The 22,773-nt window shown below is 48.3% G+C and overlaps 1 protein-coding gene across 6 annotated transcripts in view; it reads left to right on the top strand.

Annotated features, from left to right (window-relative positions):
- SMG7 (SMG7 nonsense mediated mRNA decay factor) overlaps positions 1–22,773 on the top strand; it is a 468,256-nt gene that overhangs the window by 259,104 nt on the left and 186,379 nt on the right. For all 6 annotated transcript variants that reach the window (XM_069232041.1, XM_069232046.1, XM_069232045.1 and 3 more), the window contains one exon: positions 686–805. In XM_069232041.1, coding sequence (XP_069088142.1) covers positions 686–805 — 120 coding nt within the window. The remainder of the gene's footprint in view (positions 1–685; positions 806–22,773) is intronic.

Here is a 22,773-nt window from a genome sequence, read left to right as displayed (position 1 = left end):
GCACTGTGTCCACTTTTAAAACAGCTTATTGTGTTTTATGTAAAAAGTATACATGCTAATGTAATGATTCAAAGTTCCTAAAGTACTTACCTGCAATACCTTTCAAATGAGACATTACATGTAGAAATTGAACCTGTGGTTCCTAAAATAAACTAAGAAAATATATTTTTCTATAACAAAACCTATTGGCTGGATTTGTCTCTGAGTGTGTGGTCCTCATTTATTGCCTGTGTGTATGTACAACAAATGCTTAACACTACTCCTTTGATAAGCCTACTGCTCGACCACACTACCACAAAATAGAGCATTAGTATTATCTCTTTTTGCCACTATCTTACCTCTAAGGGGAACCCTTGGACTCTGTGCATACTATTCCTTACTTTGAAATAGTGCATACAGAGCCAACTTCCAACAGTTGGTTACTAGCAACTCTAGGAAACTAGGATTGATGTACTGGTTATGAATAGGATTAGACGGCAGAGGTCTGTAAATAACATTTGTGATGGGTGATGGAAATGAACATGCAGTACTGACTACTTTTAATAATAAAACTTTTCATCTAGGCTGCCTTTTCCTGTCCCTTGGTGAGGTCGTGAACATTCCCACCAGCATTTAATTGAGTGAACCTGGAGAAATTAGTACAGGAGACACTAGCAATAACCTTTCCTTTTTCAATTAATTTCAGAAGCCTGGATTTCTCCAAAGGCCACCAGGCAATTACTGGAGAGAAGGAAGTGCAGCACAAATTGATTCGGCCTCAGCGCCTGGTTTCCATGGGTAAATGGATGTGTGAGAACCAACCAAGGTATTCTTTCTTTGTCTTAAACACCAGCTCCTCACCCCCATCCCCACTAATTTACTGCATTTTTCAGTTCTTAAACCAAATCAACACATTGTCCACTATCTCCCCCTTGTCTTGAAGAATAATAAGAGTAACATCTGTCTCACTCGTTACTATGGCCATATTGACGCTATTTGCACATCTATCTGAAAGTTCACTTCTTAGCTTGGTAAAGCTGTGCAATCTTGCTTCAAAACGTGTTTCACAACAGCCCTGTATTTTGCCTTCAGTGTGTGACAGTTATGTGATCCCACTGGAGGTCCACCATCCATTGTATTTTAGTTTTCCATCTTACAGTTCTGTGATGTCTTAGGGATACCCTATGTATAGCACATCTCTGAGATACTATCTCCTCAACCATGGCTGTTAGATCCAGCGGTAGTGGCAACATGTTTATATAACTGTAGCACAGGCTTTTTAGCTGTTTACCTTTACAAGTTAAAAGGTTTGTTGAGCCCATATAAATAGCTGTATCTCGCTTTCATTGTGTCTGAGGAAGTGTGTGTGAGTGATTTAGGTGGTGTTATGAAGCTGATGTACTTGTTGCTTGTCTGTCAAGATGGTGGTTCTTTTGTGAAGTCTACTAGTCCTCCTTTTAGGTCACAGCCTATCAGACACCACAGCTGTCTGGTTTGCTCAAGACATCTTGGTAACATTCAGAAAGCTGAACTAAGAATGCATTCTTTCTATTCCTTGCCATTGGCTTTGTGGTTTGTAACTCACATTTTCTTGCTTTCCATTTGCTGACATTGTTTTAGGCTGTCCAGCATGGGTTTGTTCCTACCCTTGCACAAACCTAATTCACAGTATCCTTTCAAGTGCCCCCTTTCTGTAAACAGGCCTGTAAATCTTGTTCTTATCTTGTCACAATTGTTGTGCATGCAAAGACTGAGGTCAAATATCAGGCGCTGTCTTCTGAGGGCGCTTGTTTATTTTTCTTTCTATGACTTCAATGTTAGAGGATTAATGTGACAATCTTGCTGGATACTGGGATAGGGAAAGAGTATTTTTTCTAGCCCATGACAACATTTAAATGAATTGTGTAAGTATTTTGAATATATCAGAATTAAGAACACAAATGAAGCACATTTTAGTGTTTTTTTTTTTTTTTTTTAGTGTGTTGGAAACTGTAAGGAAATGCCTCCTTGGCATGGTTGCCCCCTGACTTTTTGCCTTTGCTGATGCTATGTTTACAATTGAAAGTGTGCTGAGGCCTGCTAACCAGGCCCCAGCACCAGTGTTCTTTCCCTAACCTGTACTTTTGTATCCACAATTGGCAGACCCTGGCATCCAGATAAGTCCCTTGTAACTGGTACTTCTAGTACCAAGGGCCCTGATGCCCAGGAAGGTCTCTAAGGGCTGCAGCATGTCTTATGCCACCCTGGAGACCTCTCACTCAGCACAGACACCCTGCTTGCCAGCTTGTGTGTGCTAGTGAGGACAAAACGAGTAAGTCGACATGGCACTCCCCTCAGGGTGCCATGCCAGCCTCTCACTGCCTATGCAGTATAGGTAAGACACCCCTCTAGCAGGCCTTACAGCCCTAAGGCAGGGTGCACTATACCATAGGTGAGGGTACCAGTGCATGAGCATGGTACCCCTACAGTGTCTAAACAAAACATTAGACATTGTAAGTGCAGGGTAGCCATAAGAGTATATGGTCTGGGAGTCTGTCAAACACGAACTCCACAGCACCATAATGGCTACACTGAAAACTGGGAAGTTTGGTATCAAACTTCTCAGCACAATAAATGCACACTGATGCCAGTGTACATTTTATTGTAAAATACACCACAGAGGGCACCTTAGAGGTGCCCCCTGAAACTTAACCGACTATCTGTGTAGGCTGACTAGTTCCAGCAGCCTGCCACACTAGAGACATGTTGCTGGCCCCATGGGGAGAGTGCCTTTGTCACTCTGAGGCCAGTAACAAAGCCTGCACTGGGTGGAGATGCTAACACCTCCCCCAGGCAGGAGCTGTAACACCTGGCGGTGAGCCTCAAAGGCTCACCCCTTTGTCACAGCCCAGCAGGGCACTCCAGCTTAGTGGAGTTGCCCGCCCCCTCCGGCCACGGCCCCCACTTTTGGCGGCAAGGCTGGAGGGAACAAAGAAAGCAACAAGGAGGAGTCACTGGCCAGTCAGGACAGCCCCTAAGGTGTCCTGAGCTGAAGTGACTCTAACTTTTAGAAATCCTCCATCTTGCAGATGGAGGATTCCCCCAATAGGGTTAGGATTGTGACCCCCTCCCCTTGGGAGGAGGCACAAAGAGGGTGTACCCACCCTCAGGGCTAGTAGCCATTGGCTACTAACCCCCCAGACCTAAACACGCCCTTAAATTTCGTATTTAAGGGCTACCCTGAACCCTAGAAAATTAGATTTCTGCAACTACAAGAAGAAGGACTGCCTAGCTGAAAACCCCTGCAGAGGAAGACCAGAAGACGACAACTGCCTTGGCTCCAGAAACTCACCGGCCTGTCTCCTGCCTTCCAAAGATCCTGCTCCAGCGACGCCTTCCAAAGGGACCAGCGACCTCGACATCCTCTGAGGACTGCCCCTGCTTCGAAAAGACAAGGAACTCCCGAGGACAGCGGACCTGCTCCAAGAAAGGCTGCAACTTTGTTTCCAGCAGCTTTGAAAGAACCCTGCAAGCTCCCCGCAAGAAGCGTGAGACTTGCAACACTGCACCCGGCGACCCCGACTCGGCTGGTGGCGATCCAACACCTCAGGAGGGACCCCAGGACTACTCTGATACTGTGAGTACCAAAACCTGTCCCCCCTGAGCCCCCACAGCGCCGCCTGCAGAGGGAATCCCGAGGCTTCCCCTGACCGCGACTCTTTGAGTCCCAAGTCCCGACGCCTGGGAGAGACCCTGCACCCGCAGCCCCCAGGACCTGAAGGACCGGACTTTCACTGGAGGAGTGACCCCCAGGAGTCCCTCTCCCTTGACCAAGTGGAGGTTTCCCCGAGGAACCCCCCCCCTTGCCTGCCTGCAGCGCTGAAGAGATCCCGAGATCTCCCATTGACTTCCATTACAAACCCGACGCTTGTTTCTACACTGCACCCGGCCGCCCCCGCGCTGCTGAGGGTGAAATTTCTGTGTGGGCTTGTCCCCCCCCCGGTGCCCTAAAAAAACCCCCCCCTGGTCTGCCCTCCGAAGACGCGGGTACTTACCTGCAAGCAGACCGGAACCGGGGCACCCCCTTCTCTCCATTCTAGCCTATGCGTTTTGGGCACCACTTTGAACTCTGCACCTGACCGGCCCTGAGCTGCTGGTGTGGTGACTTTGGGGTTGCTCTGAACCCCCAACGGTGGGCTACCTTGGACCAAGAACTAAGCCCTGTAAGTGTCTTACTTACCTGGTTAACCTAACAAATACTTACCTCCCCTAGGAACTGTGAAAATTGCACTGTGTCCACTTTTAAAACAGCTATTTGTGAATAACTTGAAAAATATACATGCAATTTTGATGATTTGAAGTTCCTAAAGTACTTACCTGCAATACCTTTCGAATGAGATATTCCATGTAGAATTTGAACCTGTGGTTCTTAAAATAAACTAAGAAAAGATATTTTTCTATAACAAAACCTATTGGCTGGATTTGTCTCTGAGTGTGTGTACCTCATTTATTGTCTATGTGTATGTACAACAAATGCTTAACACTACTCCTTGGATAAGCCTACTGCTCGACCACACTACCACAAAATAGAGCATTAGTATTATCTATTTTTACCACTATTTTACCTCTAAGGGGAACCCTTGGACTCTGTGCATGCTATTCCTTACTTTGAAATAGCACATACAGAGCCAACTTCCTACAGAAACGTACTTTAATGTGATAAAAACAAACCATTACAATAGGTGATATAATTTCCACACATTTGCGGCTGTGCACTGTATAGTTTTATTAGTAAAACTGTATGCCTGCAAATTTAATAGTCATTTCTTTTGAAAATGCGTTGTCCGTAAAGGAAGTGTGCTTCCACACCATGAATACTCCACCCTATGCTGCTCCATTCTACTCGGCACCACTCCACTGTACACCTCTCCATGCCACTGCAATCTACACCATTTCACGCTACGCCTCTCTGCTCTTCCCTGTACCACTCTACTGTATGCCAAAGCATTCTTCGCCACTGCACTCTACAGGACTCCAGGCCACACCAATCTATGTTGCCCAACTCCACGCCACTGTACTCTGCATCTCTGCACTCTTTGCCAATGCACACTACACCAATGCACTTTACTCTGTAACAATCAACTCTAGGACCCTGCACTTTACTCCAATCAATTGTATGCCATCATTGAGCTACACTTGTTCCCAACTGCAACAATGGCTAAGTCTGCTCCATCCAGGCTTCAAAAGAAATACTGGCGCCCTGGTCAAGACCCATTATTTCTTTGCAGTGATCCTCCACCAATTCTGTCGTCAGTTCGGCTGCTAAAAAAAGTCCATTCAACCTCTCCATCATCCACTTCATCTCCAGTTAAGGAGAGTAAAAATTGGACTTAGCAGGCCGCAAAGTCTGCAGTACAGCAGCCACGTCTGAAGGCAGCCAGTGCTGCGGCACTCTTGGGCAGGTACAGCCGAGCCCTTTAGGATTTTGTTCAACAATTTGCTCACCACCTGCGTAAGGAAAAAAGGTAGTACTTCTTAGAGATCGTACATGAAGGGGCAAATACTAATTGTATGCCACTCTAATCTACTCCCACCACTGCACTCTGCCGCTTCACTCTACACCACTTTACACCAATAAACACTGCTACTGTACGTAACTGCACTCTGCCCGGCACCACTCCACTTCACTCTACTCTGAAGCAGTGTACTTTTCACCACTGCCCCCAAGCTGCTCTACTCCACTCTGCACTACTCCACTCTATACCACTGCACTCTAAGCCACTCTACTCTTAACATGTGCACTCTATGCCAGTGCACAACCAGCAAAATTGCCACCCAACTATTTAACATTGGTGTAAATCATCCAAAATTAATATACATATTCATTCTAGCCACAAAACGATTAAAACAAAGATTAAACCAATCACGTTTATACTATTCACAAGCAATGATACATGTATTTTGTCTTTTACAACATGATCTAGGTGTAGGAAGTTGGCTCTGTATGCACTATTTCAAAGTAAGGAATAGTATGCACAGAGTCCAAGGGTTCCCCTTAGAGGTAAGATAGTGGCAAAAAGAGATAATACTAATGCTCTGTTTTGTGGTAGTGTGGTCGAGCAGTAGGCTTATCAGAGGAGTAGTGTTAAGCATTTGTTGTACACACACAGGCAATAAATGAGGAACACACACTCAGACAATTCCAGGCCAATAGGTTTTTGTATAGAAAAATATAGTTCGATGGCATCTGTCGCTGTAGATACACATGGTATGCATGAGCTCGCCATCTGGTGTTGGGTCGGAGTGTTACAAGTTGTTTTTCTTCGAAGAAGTGTTTTCGAGTCACGGGGCCGAGTGACTCCACCTTCTGTGCTCATTGCGCATGGGCGTCGACTCCATCTTCGATTGTTTTCTTTCCGCCATCGGGTTCGGACGTGTTCCTGTCGCTCCGAGTTTCGGAACGGAAAGATAGCTGAAGACGGAAGATTTTCGACGGTATCGTTGCGATCCGGTTAGAGATAGACACATACGACGACGCGTTGAACATCGAAGCGCTTCGGTGCCCTTCGGGGTAGATTTCGGCACACCGTCGGGGCCTAGTCGGCCCGACCGCGTGGAGGACAACGCCGATGGAACGGACCCCGTTTCGATTCTGCCCCGAATGCCACAACAAATATCCTTATACGGACCTACACTCGGTCTGTAATCTGTGCCTGTCACCCGAGCACAGCGAAGAATCCTGTGAGGCCTGTCGGGCGTTCCGGTCCCGAAAAACTCTGCGCGACCGTCGAGCGAGAAGACTGCAGATGGCGTCCACGCCAAAAGAGCGTCGACAGTTCGAGACAGAAGAGGAACAGGAGGAATCCTTTTCCATCCAGGATTCAGACTCCGACGAGCTACACTCTACAAGAACTGTGAGTAAGACGTCGAGATCAAACCTTAAAAAAGGAAAGAAGGCCCAGGGGACGCCACTGCCAACCGGCCATGGCTCCACCCAAATTCTCGGTGACCAACAATCGGCACCGAAAAAGGCCCATTCAGTGTCGAGATCGTCCGACTCCGGTCGAGACACCGGCACGCAGCCTCCTCGAGACCGAGAGAGTGCTAAACAGAAGCATCGACACCGAGAGTTCGGTGTCGACACGGATCGACGCCGAGACAGTGGCGCCGAAGACCATAGAGGCCCAGAATTTTCGGCACAGAAAAAGAGGAAGGTTACCTCGGAGCCGAAAAAACAATCGACAGGGTTTTCGGAGCCGAAAAAAGCGACATCAGACCCTGTTTCTGGCTCCTACACTGAAGAGCATTCTATGTCTTCTCAAATGAAGAAACATAGATTTGAACAAGAACTGCAATCCACTGACGTGGATCACACGCAAAAGCGTATCTTTATTCAGCAGGGGACTGGGAAGATCAGTACCCTTCCACCTGTCAAACGAAAGAGAACGCTTCAGTTTACTCCTCAGCAACAAACAGCACAAAAGGTAACACCTCCTCCCTCGCCTCCACCTGTAACTCCGGCTTCGCCAACTTACACCCCGTCACATTCGCCAGCTCACACCGCCATGAGCCACGATGACCAAGATCAGGATGCGTGGGACTTGTACGACGCACCAGTGTCTGATAACAGCCCAGACACATACCCAACTAGGCCATCACCACCGGAAGACAGCACAGCCTACTCACAAGTGGTGGCTAGAGCAGCACTATTCCATAATGTGGAACTACACTCGGAACAAGTAGAGGATGATTTTTTATTTAACACCCTCTCCTCAACCCACAGCTCCTACCAAAGCCTGCCGATGCTCCCAGGCATGCTACGCCATGCAAAGGACATTTTCAAGGAGCCAGTTAAAAGTAGGGCAGTGACGCCTAGGGTGGACAAAAAGTATAAGGCGCCTCCTACGGACCCCGTATTCATCACCTCTCAGCTGCCACCAGACTCTGTGGTGGTAGGGGCTGCCAGAAAACGGGCAAACTCACACACTTCTGGGGATGCACCTCCCCCAGATAAAGAAAGTAGGAAGTTCGATGCAGCCGGGAAGAGGGTTGCTGTCCAAGCAGCAAACCAGTGGCGCATCGCAAATTCACAAGCGCTGCTAGCGCGATACGACAGAGCCCACTGGGATGAGATGCAGCATCTCATTGAACATCTCCCAAAAGATCTGCAAAAAAGAGCAAAACAGGTTGTTGAGGAGGGTCAAAACATTTCCAACAATCAAATACGCTCCTCCATGGATGCAGCAGACACGGCCGCAAGAACCATTAATACGTCGGTTACCATCCGTAGGCACGCATGGCTCAGAACGTCTGGATTCAAGCCAGAAATTCAGCAGGCAGTGCTTAACATGCCAGTAAACGAGAAACTTCTGTTCGGGCCGGAGGTCGACACAGCCATAGAAAAGCTCAAGAAGGACACTGACACTGCCAAGGCCATGGGCGCACTCTACTCCCCGCAGAGCAGAGGATCTTATAACACCTTCCGCAAAACACCTTTTAGAGGAGGGTTTCGGGGTCAGGCCACACAAGCTAGCACCTCACAGTCCGCACCGCCCACCTACCAGGGACAGTACAGGGGAGGTTTTCGGGGCCAGTATAGAGGGGGGCAATTTCCTAGGAATAGAGGAAGATTTCAAAGCCCCAAAACCACTACCAACAAGCAGTGACTCACACGTCACTCACCCCTTCCACACAACACCAGTGGGGGGGAGGATACATCAATATTACGAAGCATGGGACAAAATAACTACAGACACATGGGTCCTAGCAATTATCCAACATGGTTATTGCATAGAATTCATGCAATTCCCTCCAGACATACCACCAAAATCACAAAATTTATCAAAATACCATTCACAGCTTCTAGAGATAGAAGTTCAAGCACTACTGCAAAAAAATGCAATAGAATTAGTACCAAGCACACAAATAAACACAGGAGTTTATTCACTGTACTTCTTGATACCAAAAAAGGACGAAACACTGAGACCAATTCTAGACCTCAGGGTAGTAAACACATTCATCAAATCAGACCACTTTCACATGGTCACACTACAAGAAGTGTTACCATTGCTCAGAAAACACGACTACATGACAACCCTAGACCTCAAGGACGCATATTTCCATATACCAATACATCAATCACACAGGAAATATCTAAGGTTTGTATTCAAAGGAATACATTACCAATTCAAAGTATTGCCTTTTGGTTTAACAACCGCTCCAAGAGTATTCACAAAATGCCTAGCAGTAGTCGCTGCACACATCAGAAGGCAGCAAATACATGTGTTCCCGTATCTGGACGACTGGCTAATCAAAACCAGTTCGCTCACACAATGCTCAAACCACACAAATCAAGTCATACAAACCCTCTACAATCTAGGGTTTACCGTCAACTTTGCAAAATCAAACATTCTGCCAAGCAAAGTACAGCAATATCTAGGAGCCATAATAGACACGACAAAAGGAGTAGCAACGCCAACTCCACAAAGGATCCACAATTTCAACAGGGTCATTCAACACATGTCTCCAAACCAAACAATACAAGCAAGAACAATACTACAGCTCCTAGGCATGATGTCCTCATGCATACCCATTGTCCCAAACGCAAGACTGCACATGAGGCCCTTACAACAGTGCCTAGCCTCACAGTGGTCTCAAGCACAGGGTCACCTTCTAGATCTGGTGTTGCTAGACCGCCAAACTTACCTATCGCTTCTATGGTGGAACAGTATAAATTTAAACATAGGGCGGCCTTTCAAAGACCCAGTGCCACAGTACGTAATAACAACAGATGCTTCCATGACAGGGTGGGGAGCACATCTCAATCAACACAACATAAGAGGACAATGGAACATACATCAAACAAAACTGCATATAAATCATCTAGAATTATTAGCAGTTTTTCAAGCACTAAAAGCTTTCCAACCAATCATAACCCACAAATACATCCTTGTCAAAACAGACAACATGACAACGATGTATTATCTAAACAAACAAGGAGGAACACATTCAACGCAGTTAAGCTTGTTAGCTCAACAAATATGGAAGTGGGCAATCCACCATCAAATTGGTCTAATAGCACAGTTTATTCCGGGGATCCAGAATCAGCTGGCAGACAATCTCTCTCGAGATCACCAGCAAGTCCACGAATGGGAAATCCACCCACAAATTCTGAACACCTACTTCACACTCTGGGGAACACCACAAATAGACTTATTTGCAACAAAAGAGAACGCAAAATGCCAAAACTTCGCGTCCAGATACCCACACAAGCAATCCCAAGGCAATGCCCTATGGATGAACTGGTCAGGAATATTTGCTTACGCTTTTCCTCCTCTCCCTCTCCTTCCTTACCTAGTAAACAAATTGAGTCAAAACAAACTCAAACTCATTTTAATAGCACCAACGTGGGCAAGACAACCCTGGTACACAACACTGCTAGATCTGTCTGTAGTACCACACATCAAACTGCCCAACAAACCAGATCTGTTAACGCAACACAACCAACAGATCAGACACCCGGACCCAGCATCGCTGAATCTAGCAATCTGGCTCCTGAAATCCTAGAATTCGGACACTTACAACTTAGCCAAGAGTGTATGGAAGTCATAAAGCAGGCCAGAAGGCCATCCACTAGACACTGCTACGCAAGTAAGTGGAAAAGATTTGTTTGGTACTGCCATCATAATCAGATACAACCACTAGAGGCAACTCCAAAACATATAGTAAATTACTTGCTCCATTTACAAAAAGCAAAGCTAGCCTTCTCTTCTATTAAAATACATCTTGCAGCAATATCTGCATACCTGCAAACTACATATTCAACTTCCTTGTATAGGATACCAGTTATCAAAGCATTCATAGAAGGGCTTAAAAGAATTATACCACCAAGAACACCACCTGTTCCTTCATGGAACCTAAACGTGGTTCTAACAAGACTCATGGGCCCACCTTTCGAACCCATGCACTCTTGCGGAATACAATTCCTCACCTGGAAAGTTGCCTTTCTCATCGCCATTACATCTCTAAGAAGAGTAAGTGAAATTCAAGCGTTCACAACACAAGAGCCTTTTATACAAATACATAAAAATAAGGTCGTCCTACGACCTAATCCAAAATTTTTACCAAAAGTTATTTCTCCATTCCATTTAAATCAAACGGTAGAACTACCAGTATTCTTCCCACAGCCAGATTCTGTGGCTGAAAGAGCACTACATACATTAGATGTCAAAAGAGCATTAATGTACTACATTGACAGAACGAAGAACATCAGAAAAACTAAACAGCTATTTATTGCATTCCAAAAACCTCATGCAGGTAACCCAATATCAAAACAAGGTATAGCCAGATGGATAGTTAAATGCATCCAAATCTGCTACCTTAAAGCAAAAAGACAACTGCCCATTACTCCCAGGGCACATTCAACAAGGAAAAAAGGTGCTTCAATGGCCTTTTTAGGAAACATCCCAATGCAAGAAATATGTAAGGCAGCCACTTGGTCTACGCCTCACACATTCACCAAACACTACTGTATAGATGTGCTATCCGCACAACAAGCTACAGTAGGTCAAGCTGTATTAAGAACTCTATTTCAGACAACTTCTACTCCTACAGGCTAAACCACCGCTTATGGGGAACTAACTGCTTACTAGTCTATGCATACCATGTGTATCTACAGCGACAGATGCCATCGAACTGAAAATGTCACTTACCCAGTGTACATCTGTTCGTGGCATCAGTCGCTGAGATTCACATGGACCCACCCACCTCCCCGGAAGCCTATAGCAGTTCAGAAGTTACCTTCAATTTTGTACATTTGTATATATATTACTTAATCCTTTAATAGATACATACTTACATTTTTCATTGCGCGGGCACTATTACTATAGTACAACTCCTACCTCACCCTCTGCGGGGAAAACAATCGAAGATGGAGTCGACGCCCATGCGCAATGAGCACAGAAGGTGGAGTCACTCGGCCCCGTGACTCGAAAACACTTCTTCGAAGAAAAACAACTTGTAACACTCCGACCCAACACCAGATGGCGAGCTCATGCATACCATGTGAATCTCAGCGACTGATGCCACGAACAGATGTACACTGGGTAAGTGACATTTTCATTTTCTTAGTTTATTTTAAGAACCACAGGTTCAAGATTTACAAGTAATACTTCAAATTAAAGGTATTTCAGGTAGGTACTTTAGGAACTTTGAATTAGCAAAATAGCATATACAGTTTTCACATAAATGACTTATAGCTATTTTAAAACTAGACACAGTGCAATTTTCAACAGTTCCTGCGGGAGGTGTTTGTTAGTTTTTGCAGGTAAGTAAACCACCTACGGGGTTCAAGTTTGGGTCCAAGGTAGTCCACCGTTGGGGGTTCAGAGCAACCCCAAGGTCACCACACCAGCAGCTCAGGGCCGGTCAGGTGCAGAGGTCAAAGTGGTGCCCAAAACGCATAGGCTTCAATGGAGAAGGGGGTGCCCCGGTTCCAGTCTGCCAGCAGGTAAGTACCCGCGTCTTCGGAGGGCCTAGACCAGGGGAGTTTTGTAGGGCACCGGGGGGGACACCAGTCAGCACAGAAAGTACACCCTCAGCGGCACGAGGGCGGCCGGGTGCAGTGTGCAAACAAGCGTCGGGTTTGCCTAGAAATCAATGGGAGACCAAGGGGTCTCTTCAGCGATGCAGGCAAGGGGGGGGTTGGGGGGTGCTCCTCGGGGTAGCCACCGCCTGGGCAAGAGAGAGGGCCACCTGGGGGTCGCTCCTGCACTGGAGGTCGGATCCTTCAGGTCCTGGGGCTGCGGGTGCAGTGTCTTTACCAAGCGTCGGGTCTTTGAAGCAGGCAGTTGCGGTCAGGGGGAGCCTCGGGATTCCCTCTGCAGGCGTCGCTGTGGGGGTTCGGGGGGGTCAACTCTGGCTACTCACGGTCTCGTAGTCGCCGGGGAGTCCTCCCTGTGATGTTTGTTGTCCACAAGTCGAGCCGGGGGCGTCGGGTGCAGAGTGCAAAGTCTCACGCTTCCGGCGGGAAACGTGTTTTGTTTCAAAGTTGCTCCTTTGTTGCAAAGTTGCAGTCCTTGGTGAACAGAGCCGCTGTCCTCGGGAGTTCTTGGTCCTTCTAGATGCAGGGTAGTCCTCTGAGGTTTCAGAGGTTGCTGGACCCTGGAAACGCGTCGCTGGAGCAGTGTCGTTAGAAGTGGGGAGACAGGCCGGTAGAGCTGGGGCCAAAGCAGTTGGTGTCTCCGTCTTCTCTGCAGGTTTTCAGTTCAGCAGTCCTCTTCTTCTTAGGTTGCAAGAATCTGAGTTCCTAGGTTCTGGGAAGCCCCTAGATACTGAATTTAGGGGCGTGTTTAGGTCTGGGGGGTTAGTAGCCAATGGCTACTAGCCCTGAGGGTGGGTACACCCTCTTTGTGCCTCCTCCCGAGGGGAGGTGGGCACATTCCTATCCCTATTGGGGGAATCCTCCATCTGCAAGATGGAGGATTTCTAAAAGTCAGTCACCTCAGCTCAGGACACCTAAGGGGCTGTCCTGACTGGCCAATGACGACTCCTTGTTTTTCTCATTATCTCCTCCGTCCTTGCTGCCAAAAGTGGGCCCGTGGCTGGAGGAGGCGGCAACTCCACTAGCTGGAGTGCCCTGTGGTGCTGTAACAAAGGGGGTGAGCCTTTGAGGCTCACCGCCAGGTGTTACAGTTCCTGCAAGGGGAGGTGTGAAGCACCTCCACCCAGTACAGGCTTTGTATCTAGCCACAGAGTGACAAAGGCACTCTCCCCATGTGGCCAGCAACATGTCTGGTGTGGCAGGCTGCTAGAACTAGTCAGCCTACACGGATAGTCGGTTAAGGTTTCAGGTGGCACCTCTAAGTTGCCCTCTGGGGTGTATGTTACAAAAAAATGTACACTGACATCAGTGTTTGTAAAGAAATGTCTCCCTGTTGCAGTTACCCCCCACTTTTTGCCTGATACTGATGCTGACTTGACTGAGAAGTGTGCTGGGACCCTGCTAACCAGGCCCCAGCACCAGTGTTCTTTCACCTAAAATGTACCATTGTCTCCACAATTGGCACAACCCTGGCACCCAGGTAAGTCCCTTGTAACTGGTACCCCTGGTACCAAGGGCCCTGATGCCAGGGAAGGTCTCTAAGGGCTGCAGCATGTCTTATGCCACCCTAGGGACCCCTCACTCAGCACAGACACACTGCTTGCCAGCTTGTGTGTGCTGGTGGGGAGAAAATGACTAAGTCGACATGGCACTCCCCTCGGGGTGCCATGCCAACCTCACACTGCCTATGGCATAGGTAAGTCACCCCTCTAACAGGCCTTACAGCCCTAAGGCAGGGTGCACTATACCACAGGTGAGGGCATAGGTGCATGAGCACTATGCCCCTACAGTGTCTTAGAAAAACCTTAGACATTGTAAGTGCAGGGTAGCCATAAGAGTATATGGTCTGGGAGTCTGTCAAAAACGAACTCCACAGCTCCATAATGGCTACACTGAATACTGGGAAGTTTAGTATCAAACTTCTCAGCATAATAAACCCACACTGATGCCAGTGTTGGATTTATTAAAAAATGCACACAGAGGGCATCTTAGAGATACCCCCTGTATTTTACCCAATTGTTCAGTGCAGGGCTGACTGGTCTCTGCCAGCCTGCTGCTGAGAGACGAGTTTCTGATCCCATGCGGTGAGAGCCTTTGTGCTCTCTGAGGACAGAAACAAAGCCTGCTCTGGGTGGAGGTGCTTCACACCTCCCCCCTGCAGGAACTGTAACACCTAGCAGTGAGCTTCAAAGACTCAAGCTTCGTGTTACAATGCCCCAGGGCACTCCAGCTAGTGGAGTTGCCCGCCCCCTGGACACAGCCCCCACTTTTGGTGGCAAGTCCAGGAGAGATAATGAGAAAAACAAGGAGGAGTCACTGGCCAGTCAGGACAGCCCCTAAGGTGTCCTGAGCTGAGGTGACTCTGACTTTTAGAAATCCTCCATCTTGCAGATGGAGGATTCCCCCAATAGGGATGGGAATGTGACCCCCTCCCCTTGGGAGGAGGCACAAAGAGGGTGTACCCACCCTCAGGGCTAGTAGCCATTGGCTACTAACCCCCCAGACCTAAACACGCCCTTAAATTTAGTATTTAAGGGCTCCCCTGAACCTAAGAATTTAGATTCCTGCAACTTACCGAAGAAGAAGACTGCTGAGCTGAAAACCCCTGCAGAAGAAGAAAGAAGACACCAACTGCTTTGGCCCCAGTCCTACCGGCCTGTCTCCTGCCTTCTAAAGAAACCTGCTCCAGCGACGCTTTCTCAAGGACCAGCGACCTCTGAATCCTCAGAGGACTGCCCTGCTTCAAGAGGAACAAGAAACTCCCAAGGACAGCGGACCTGCTCCAAAAAGACTGCAACTTTGTTACAAAGGAGCAGATTTGAAGACCCCTGCAATCCCTGCAAGAAGCGTGAGACTTGCAACACTGCACCCGGCGACCCCGACTCGACTGGTGGAGAAACAACACCTCAGGGACTGTGAGTAACCAAAGTTGTCCCCCCTGAGCCCCCACAGCGACGCCTGCAGAGGGAATCCCGAGGCTCCCCCTGACCGCGACTGCCTGACTCTAAAATCCCGACGGCTGGAAAAGACCCTGCACCCGCAGCCCCCAGCCCCTGAAGGATCGGAACTTCAGTGCAGGAGTGACCCACAGGAGGCCCTCTCACTTGCCCAGGTGGTGGCTACACCGAGGAGCCCCTCCCTTGCCTGCCTGCACCGCTGAAGAGACCACTTGGTCTCCCATTGAATCCTATTGAGAACCTGACGCTTGTTTGCACACTGCACCCGGCCGCCCCCGCACTGCTGAGGGTGTACTTTCTGTGTGGACTTGTGTCCCCCCCCCTGGTGCCCTACAAAACCCCCCTGGTCAGCCCTCCGAAGACACGGGTACTTACCTGCTGGCAGACTGGAACCGGGGCACCCCCTTCTCTCCATTGAAGCCTATGCGTTTTGGGCACCATTTTGAACTCTGCACCTGACCGGCCCTGAGCTGCTGGTGTGGTGACTTTGGGGTTGCTCTGAACCCCCAACGGTGGGCTACCTTGGACCCCAATTTGAACCCCGTAGGTGGTTTACTTACCTGCAAGAACTAACCATACTTTACCTCCCCCAGGAACTGTGAAAATTGCACTGTGTCCACTTTTATAACCGCTTATTGTGTTTTATGTAAAAAGTATATATGCTATTGTGATTATTCAAAGTTCCTAAAGTACTTACCTGCAATACCTTTCAAATGAGATATTACATGTAGAATTTGAACCTGTGGTTCTTAAAATAAACTAAGAAAAGATATTTTTCTATACAAAAACCTATTGGCCTGGATTTGTCTCGGAGTGTGTGTTCCTCATTTATTGCCTGTGTGTATGTACAACAAATGCTTAACACTACTCCTTTGATAAACCTACTGCTCGACCACACTACCACAAAATAGAGCATTAGTATTATCTCTTTTTGCCACTATCTTACCTCTAAGGGGAACCCTTGGACTCTGTGCATACTATTCCTTACTTTGAAATAGTGCATACAGAGCCAACTCCCTACATTGGTGGATCAGTGGTGGGGTACAAGACTTTGCATTTGCTGGACTACTCAGCCAATACCTGATCACACGACAAATTCCAAAAATTGTCATTCGAAATTGATTTTTGCAATTTGAACTATTTTTCTAAATTCTTAAAAGACCTGCTAGGGCCTTGTGTTAGATCCTGTTTAGCATTTCTTTTAGAGTTTAAAAGTTTGTGAAAGTTTGAATTAGAACCTAGAACTAGTTTTAGATTCTTAAAAAGTATTCCAACTTTTAGAAGCATAATGTCTAGTACAGAGATGAATGTGGTGGAACTCGACACCACCCCTTACCTCCATCTTAAGTTGAGGGAGCTAAGGTCACTCTGTAAAATAAAGAAAATAACAATGGGCCCCAGACCTTCCAAACTACAGCTCCAGGAGCTTTTGGCAGAGTTTGAAAGAGCCAACCCCTCTGAGGATGGCAACACAGAGGATGAAGATAGTGACTTGGAGGGCAATTCCCCCCCTCCAGTCCTACTGAGGGAGAACAGGGCTGCTCAAGCCCTGACTCCAAACATAATAGTCAGAGATGCTGTTTCCCTCACAGGAGAGACCAACATCTCTGAAATCACTGAGGATAACTCCAGTGAAGAGGACATCCAATTAGCCAGGATGGCCAAGAGATTGGCTCTGGAAAGACAGATCCTAACCATAGAAAGGGAAAGAAAAGAGATGGGCCTAGGACCCATCAATGGTGGCAGCAACATAACTAGGGTCAGAGATTCTCCTGACATGTTGAAAATCCCTAAAGGGATTGTAACTAAATATGAAGATGGTGATGACATCACCAAATGGTTCACAGCTTTTGAGAGGGCTTGTGTAACTAGAAAAGTAAGCAAATCTCACTGGGGTGCTCTCCTTTGGGAAATGTTCACTGGAAAGTGTAGGGATAGACTCCTCACACTCTCTGGAAAAGATGCAGAATCTTATGACCTCATGAAGGGAACCCTGATTGAGGGCTTTGGATTCTCCACTGAGGAGTATAGAATTAGATTCAGGGGGGCTCAAAAATCCTCAAGCCAGACCTGGGTTGATTTTGTAGACTACTCAGTGAAAACACTGGATGGTTGAGTAACTGGAAATGAAGTGCATGACTATGTTGGGCTTTATAATTTGTTTATGAAAGAACACATTTTAAGTAACTGCTTCAATGAAAAGTTGCATCAGTATCTGGTAGACCTAGGTCCAATTTCTCCCCATGAATTGGGAAAGAAGGCAGACCACTGGGTGAAGACTAGGGTAACCAAAACTTCCACTGGGGGTGACCAAAAGAAAGGGGTTACAAAGCCTTCCCAGGAGAAAGTAGGTGACACTAGAAATAAAGAAAAAGAGTCCTCTGTAGGCCCCCAAAAACCAGACCAGGAGGGTGGGCCCCGAGACACAACCCAAAACAAAGGTGGGTACCAGGGTAAGAACTGGGATGCCACTAAGGCATGGTGCCATAACTGTAGACAGACAGGGCACCACACCAAGGACACTTCTTGTCCCAAAAACAAACCCCCTAGCAAAATCCCAGGGGTGACCATTGGGGGATGACTCCTCAGATGAGGAGGTCTTCATAGCCTTCAACTGGAAAAAGGGCCCAACAGGTGAGTTGGAGATTCCAGAGGGAAGTAGACACTTCCACCACCTACTGGTGAATGGAATCCCAGCCACTGCCCTAAGACACTTGTGCCAGTCACACTATTGTGCACGACAGGCTGGTGTTCTCAAACCAGTAGATCCCAGGTGAGACTGCCAGAGTAAGAGTTAGCCCAGACAGGGTCACTGATAGGCCTGTGGCTTTTGTGCCCATAGAAGTGGGTGGGACTTTTAGCTGGAGAAGGGTGGTAGTCAGTATAGACCTCCCCCTTGATTGTCTCCTTGGAAATGACTACCCAGAGGTTAGTCAGAGCCCAAGAGAGGAACTGGTCCAGTGCCAGTCCTCTCCCAAGGATTCTGGAGTTCCTGCCTCTGCAGTAAATGCAAGTAGGCCCCAGAAGAAAAAGAAAAGAAAACAGTGTAGGAAGGGTGGACAACCTTTAACCAAGGTTCCAGAAAGCCAAGGAGATTCTGCTCCAGTAGGGGAGAACTCCAAAAGTGGCACTGGTAAAGTCCAACCTGACCCACAAAAAGTCCTGGCTAGTCAGGCAACTGTTAAGCCTGAGTGGGTGGCTCCTCAGCTAACAGAAGAAAGAGTGGAAGAAGGGTGTTTACTACAAGATGTGGTAACCCCCCACTCTAATACAGCAGACAGGCACCCTGAACCCAAAGAAGCCTGTAACTTAGCCCCTTCCATTGTAGGTGAAGAGCTAAAGGTGTGGTTCTTGGCACTGACAGCTGTCAGTGGCCTCTGCTGGGTGTTAGCCTTTATGGCTGCACTGTCCTTGGCATGGTGGTCAGACCCCATGCCAAATAGCAAGTTAGGCCCCCTGACCCTGTTGGTCATGGTGGGGTTACTCCAGCTCTGGGTAACCTCTTTGGGTAAGCTAGGGGTGACCCTGGCTAAGATAAGATTAGCAGAGGTGGATACCTCTAACCCCAAAATAGAGAGAATGGGTGGAGACATTAAAAGCACAGACAAGAGGCAATTCAGACTAGGTCCTATCACTGTGGAAGTGGGTCAGTTCCCCAGAGGGAATGACCTGAACAGGAGGATGTAAGGCAGAGTAGGCCCTGCAACAAACCAGCCTATTTCCTCTACTCTTCCTCGCCTGACAGACTAGGAAGACTCTCCCAGCTTTGGCTGAGTCTCCTGGCCTGTGGGCTGGGGGGGGGGGGGGGCTTGTGTAAAGAAATGGCTCCTTGTTGCAGTTACCCCCTGTAAAGAAATGGCTCCCTGTTGCAGTTACCCCCCACTTTTTGCCTGATACTGATGCTGACTTGACTGAGAAGTGTGCTGGGACCCTGCTAACCAGGCCCCAGCACCAGTGTTCCTTCACCTAAAATGTACCATTGTATCCACAATTGGCACACCCTGGCATTCAGATAAGTCCCTTGTAACTGGTACTTCTAGTACCAAGGGCCCTGATGCCAAGAAAGGTCTCTAAGGGCTGCAGCATGTCTTATGCCACCCTAGAGACCCCTCACTCAGCACAGACACACTGCTTACAAGCCTGTGTGTGCTAGTGAGAACAAAATGAGTAAGTCGACATGGCACTCCCCTCAGGGTGCCATGCCAGCCTCTCACTGCCTATGCAGTATAGGTAAGACACCCCTCTAGCAGGCCTTACAGCCCTAAGGCAGGGTGCACTATACCATAGGTGAGGGTACCAGTGCATGAGCATGGTACCCCTACAGTGTCTAAACAAAACCTTAGACATTGTAAGTGCAGGGTAGCCATAAGAGTATATGGTCTGGGAGTCTGTCAAACACGAACTCCACAGCACCATAATGGCTACACTGAAAACTGGGAAGTTTGGTATCAAACTTCTCAGCACAATAAATGCACACTGATGCCAGTGTACATTTTATTGCAAAATACACCCCAGAGGGCACCTTAGAGGTGCCCCCTGAAACTTAACCGACTATCTGTGTAGGCTGACTAGTTCCAGCAGCCTGCCACACTAGAGACATGTTGCTCCCATGGGGAGAGTGCCTTTGTCACTCTGAGGCCAGTAACAAAGCCTGCACTGGGTGGAGATGCTAACACCTCCCCCAGGCAGGAGCTGTAACACCTGGCGGTGAGCCTCAAAGGCTCACCCCTTTGTCACAGCCCAGCAGGGCACTCCAGCTTAGTGGAGTTGCCCGCCCCCTCCGGCCACGGCCCCCACTTTTGGCGGCAAGGCTGGAGGGAACAAAGAAAGCAACAAGGAGGAGTCACTGGCCAGTCAGGACAGCCCCTAAGGTGTCCTGAGCTGAGGTGACTCTGACTTTTAGAAATCCTCCATCTTGCAGATGGAGGATTCCCCCAATAGGGTTAGGATTGTGACCCCCTCCCCTTGGGAGGAGGCACAAAGAGGGTGTACCCACCCTCAGGGCTAGTAGCCATTGGCTACTAACCCCCCAGACCTAAACACGCCCTTAAATTTAGTATTTAAGGGCTACCCTGAACCCTAGAAAATTAGATTCCTGCAACTACAAGAAGGACTGCCTAGCTGAAAACCCCTGCAGAGGAAGACCAGAAGACGACAACTGCCTTGGCTCCAGAAACTCACCGGCCTGTCTCCTGCCTTCCAAAGATCCTGCTCCAGTGACGCCTTCCAAAGGGACCAGCGACCTCGACATCCTCTGAGGACTGCCCCTGCTTCGAAAAGACAAGAAACTCCCGAGGACAGCGGACCTGCTCCAAGAAAGGCTGCAACTTTGTTTCCAGCAGCTTTGGAAGAACCCTGCAAGCTCCCCGCAAGAAGCGTGAGACTTGCAACACTGCACCCGGCGACCCCGACTCGGCTGGTGGAGAACCAACACCTCAGGAGGGACCCCAGGACTACTCTAAGACTGTGAGTACCAAAACCTGTCCCCCCTGAGCCCCCACAGCGCCGCCTGCAGAGGGAATCCCGAGGCTTCCCCTGACCGCGACTCTTTGAATCCTAAGTCCCGACGCCTGGGAGAGACCCTGCACCCGCAGCCCCCAGGACCTGAAGGACCGAACTTTCACTGGAGAAGTGACCCCCAGGAGTCCCTCTCCCTTGCCCAAGTGGAGGTTTCCCCGAGGAACCCCCCCCTTGCCTGCCTGCAGCGCTGAAGAGATCCCGAGATCTCTCATAGACTAACATTGCGAATCCGACGCCTGTCTCTACACTGCACCCGGCCGCCCCCGCGCCGCTGAGGGTGAAATTTCTGTGTGGGCTTGTGTCCCCCCCGGTACCCTACAAAACCCCCCTGGTCTGCCCTCCGAAGACGCGGGTACTTACCTGCAAGCAGACCGGAACCGGGGCACCCCCTTCTCTCCATTCTAGCCTATGCGTTTTGGGCACCACTTTGAACTCTGCACCTGACCGGCCCTGAGCTGCTGGTGTGGTGACTTTGGGGTTGCTCTGAACCCCCAACGGTGGGCTACCTTGGACCAAGAACTGAACCCTGTAAGTGTCTTACTTACCTGGTAAAACTAACAAAAACTTACCTCCCCCAGGAACTGTGAAAATTGCACTAAGTGTCCACTTTTAAAGTAGCTATTTGTCAATAACTTGAAAAGTATACATGCAATTGAAATGATTCAAAGTTCCTAATGTACTTACCTGCAATACCTTTCAAACAAGATATTACATGTTAAATTTGAACCTGTGGTTCTTAAAATAAACTAAGAAAAGATATTTTTCTATAACAAAACCTATTGGCTGGATTTGTCTGAGTGTGTGTACCTCATTTATTGTCTGTGTATGTACAACAAATGCTTAACACTACTCCTTGGATAAGCCTACTGCTCGACCACACTACCACAAAATAGAGCATTAGTATTATCTATTTTTACCACTATTTTACCTGTAAGGGGAACCCTTGGACTCTGTGCATGCTATTCCTTACTTTGAAATAGCACATACAGAGCCAACTGCCTACACCCCCCACTTTTTGCCTGATACTGATGCTGACTTGACTGAGAAGTCTGCTGGGACCCTGCTAACCAGGCCCCAGCACCAGTGTTCTTTCACCTAAAATGTACAGTTGTTTCCACAATTGGCACAACCCTGGCACCCAGGTAAGTCCCTTGTAACTGGTACCCCTAGTACCAAGGGCCCTGATGCCAGGGAAGGTCTCTAAGGGCTGCAGCATGTCTTATGCCACCCTAGGGACCCCTCACTCAGCACAGACACACTGCTTGCCAGCTTGTGTGTGCTGGTGAGGACAAAACGAGTAAATCGACATGGCACTCCCCTCAGGGTGCTATGCCAACCTCACACTGCCTGTGGCATAGATAAGTCACCCCTCCAGCAGGCCTTACAGCCCTAAGGCAGGGTGCACTATACCATAGGTGAGGGCAACAGTGCATGAGCACTGTGTCCCTACAGTGTGTAAGCAAAACCTTAGACATTGTAAGTGCAGGGTAGCCATAAGAGTATATGGTCTGGGAGTCTGTCATGCACGAACTCCACAGCCCCATAATGGCTACACTGAAAACTGGGAAGTTTGGTATCAAACTTCTTAGCACAATAAATGCACACTGATGCCAGTGTACATTTTATTGTAACATACCCCCCAGAGGGCACCTTAGAGGTGCCCCCTGAAACCTTAATCGACTATCCGTGTAGGCTGACTGGTTTTAGCAGCCTGCCACACTAGAGACATGTTGCTGG

Source organism: Pleurodeles waltl, chromosome 4_2, assembly GCF_031143425.1.
Source record: "Pleurodeles waltl isolate 20211129_DDA chromosome 4_2, aPleWal1.hap1.20221129, whole genome shotgun sequence".
Classification (NCBI taxonomy): domain Eukaryota; kingdom Metazoa; phylum Chordata; class Amphibia; order Caudata; family Salamandridae; genus Pleurodeles; species Pleurodeles waltl.
This window is presented reverse-complemented; position numbering and strand designations above follow the sequence as displayed.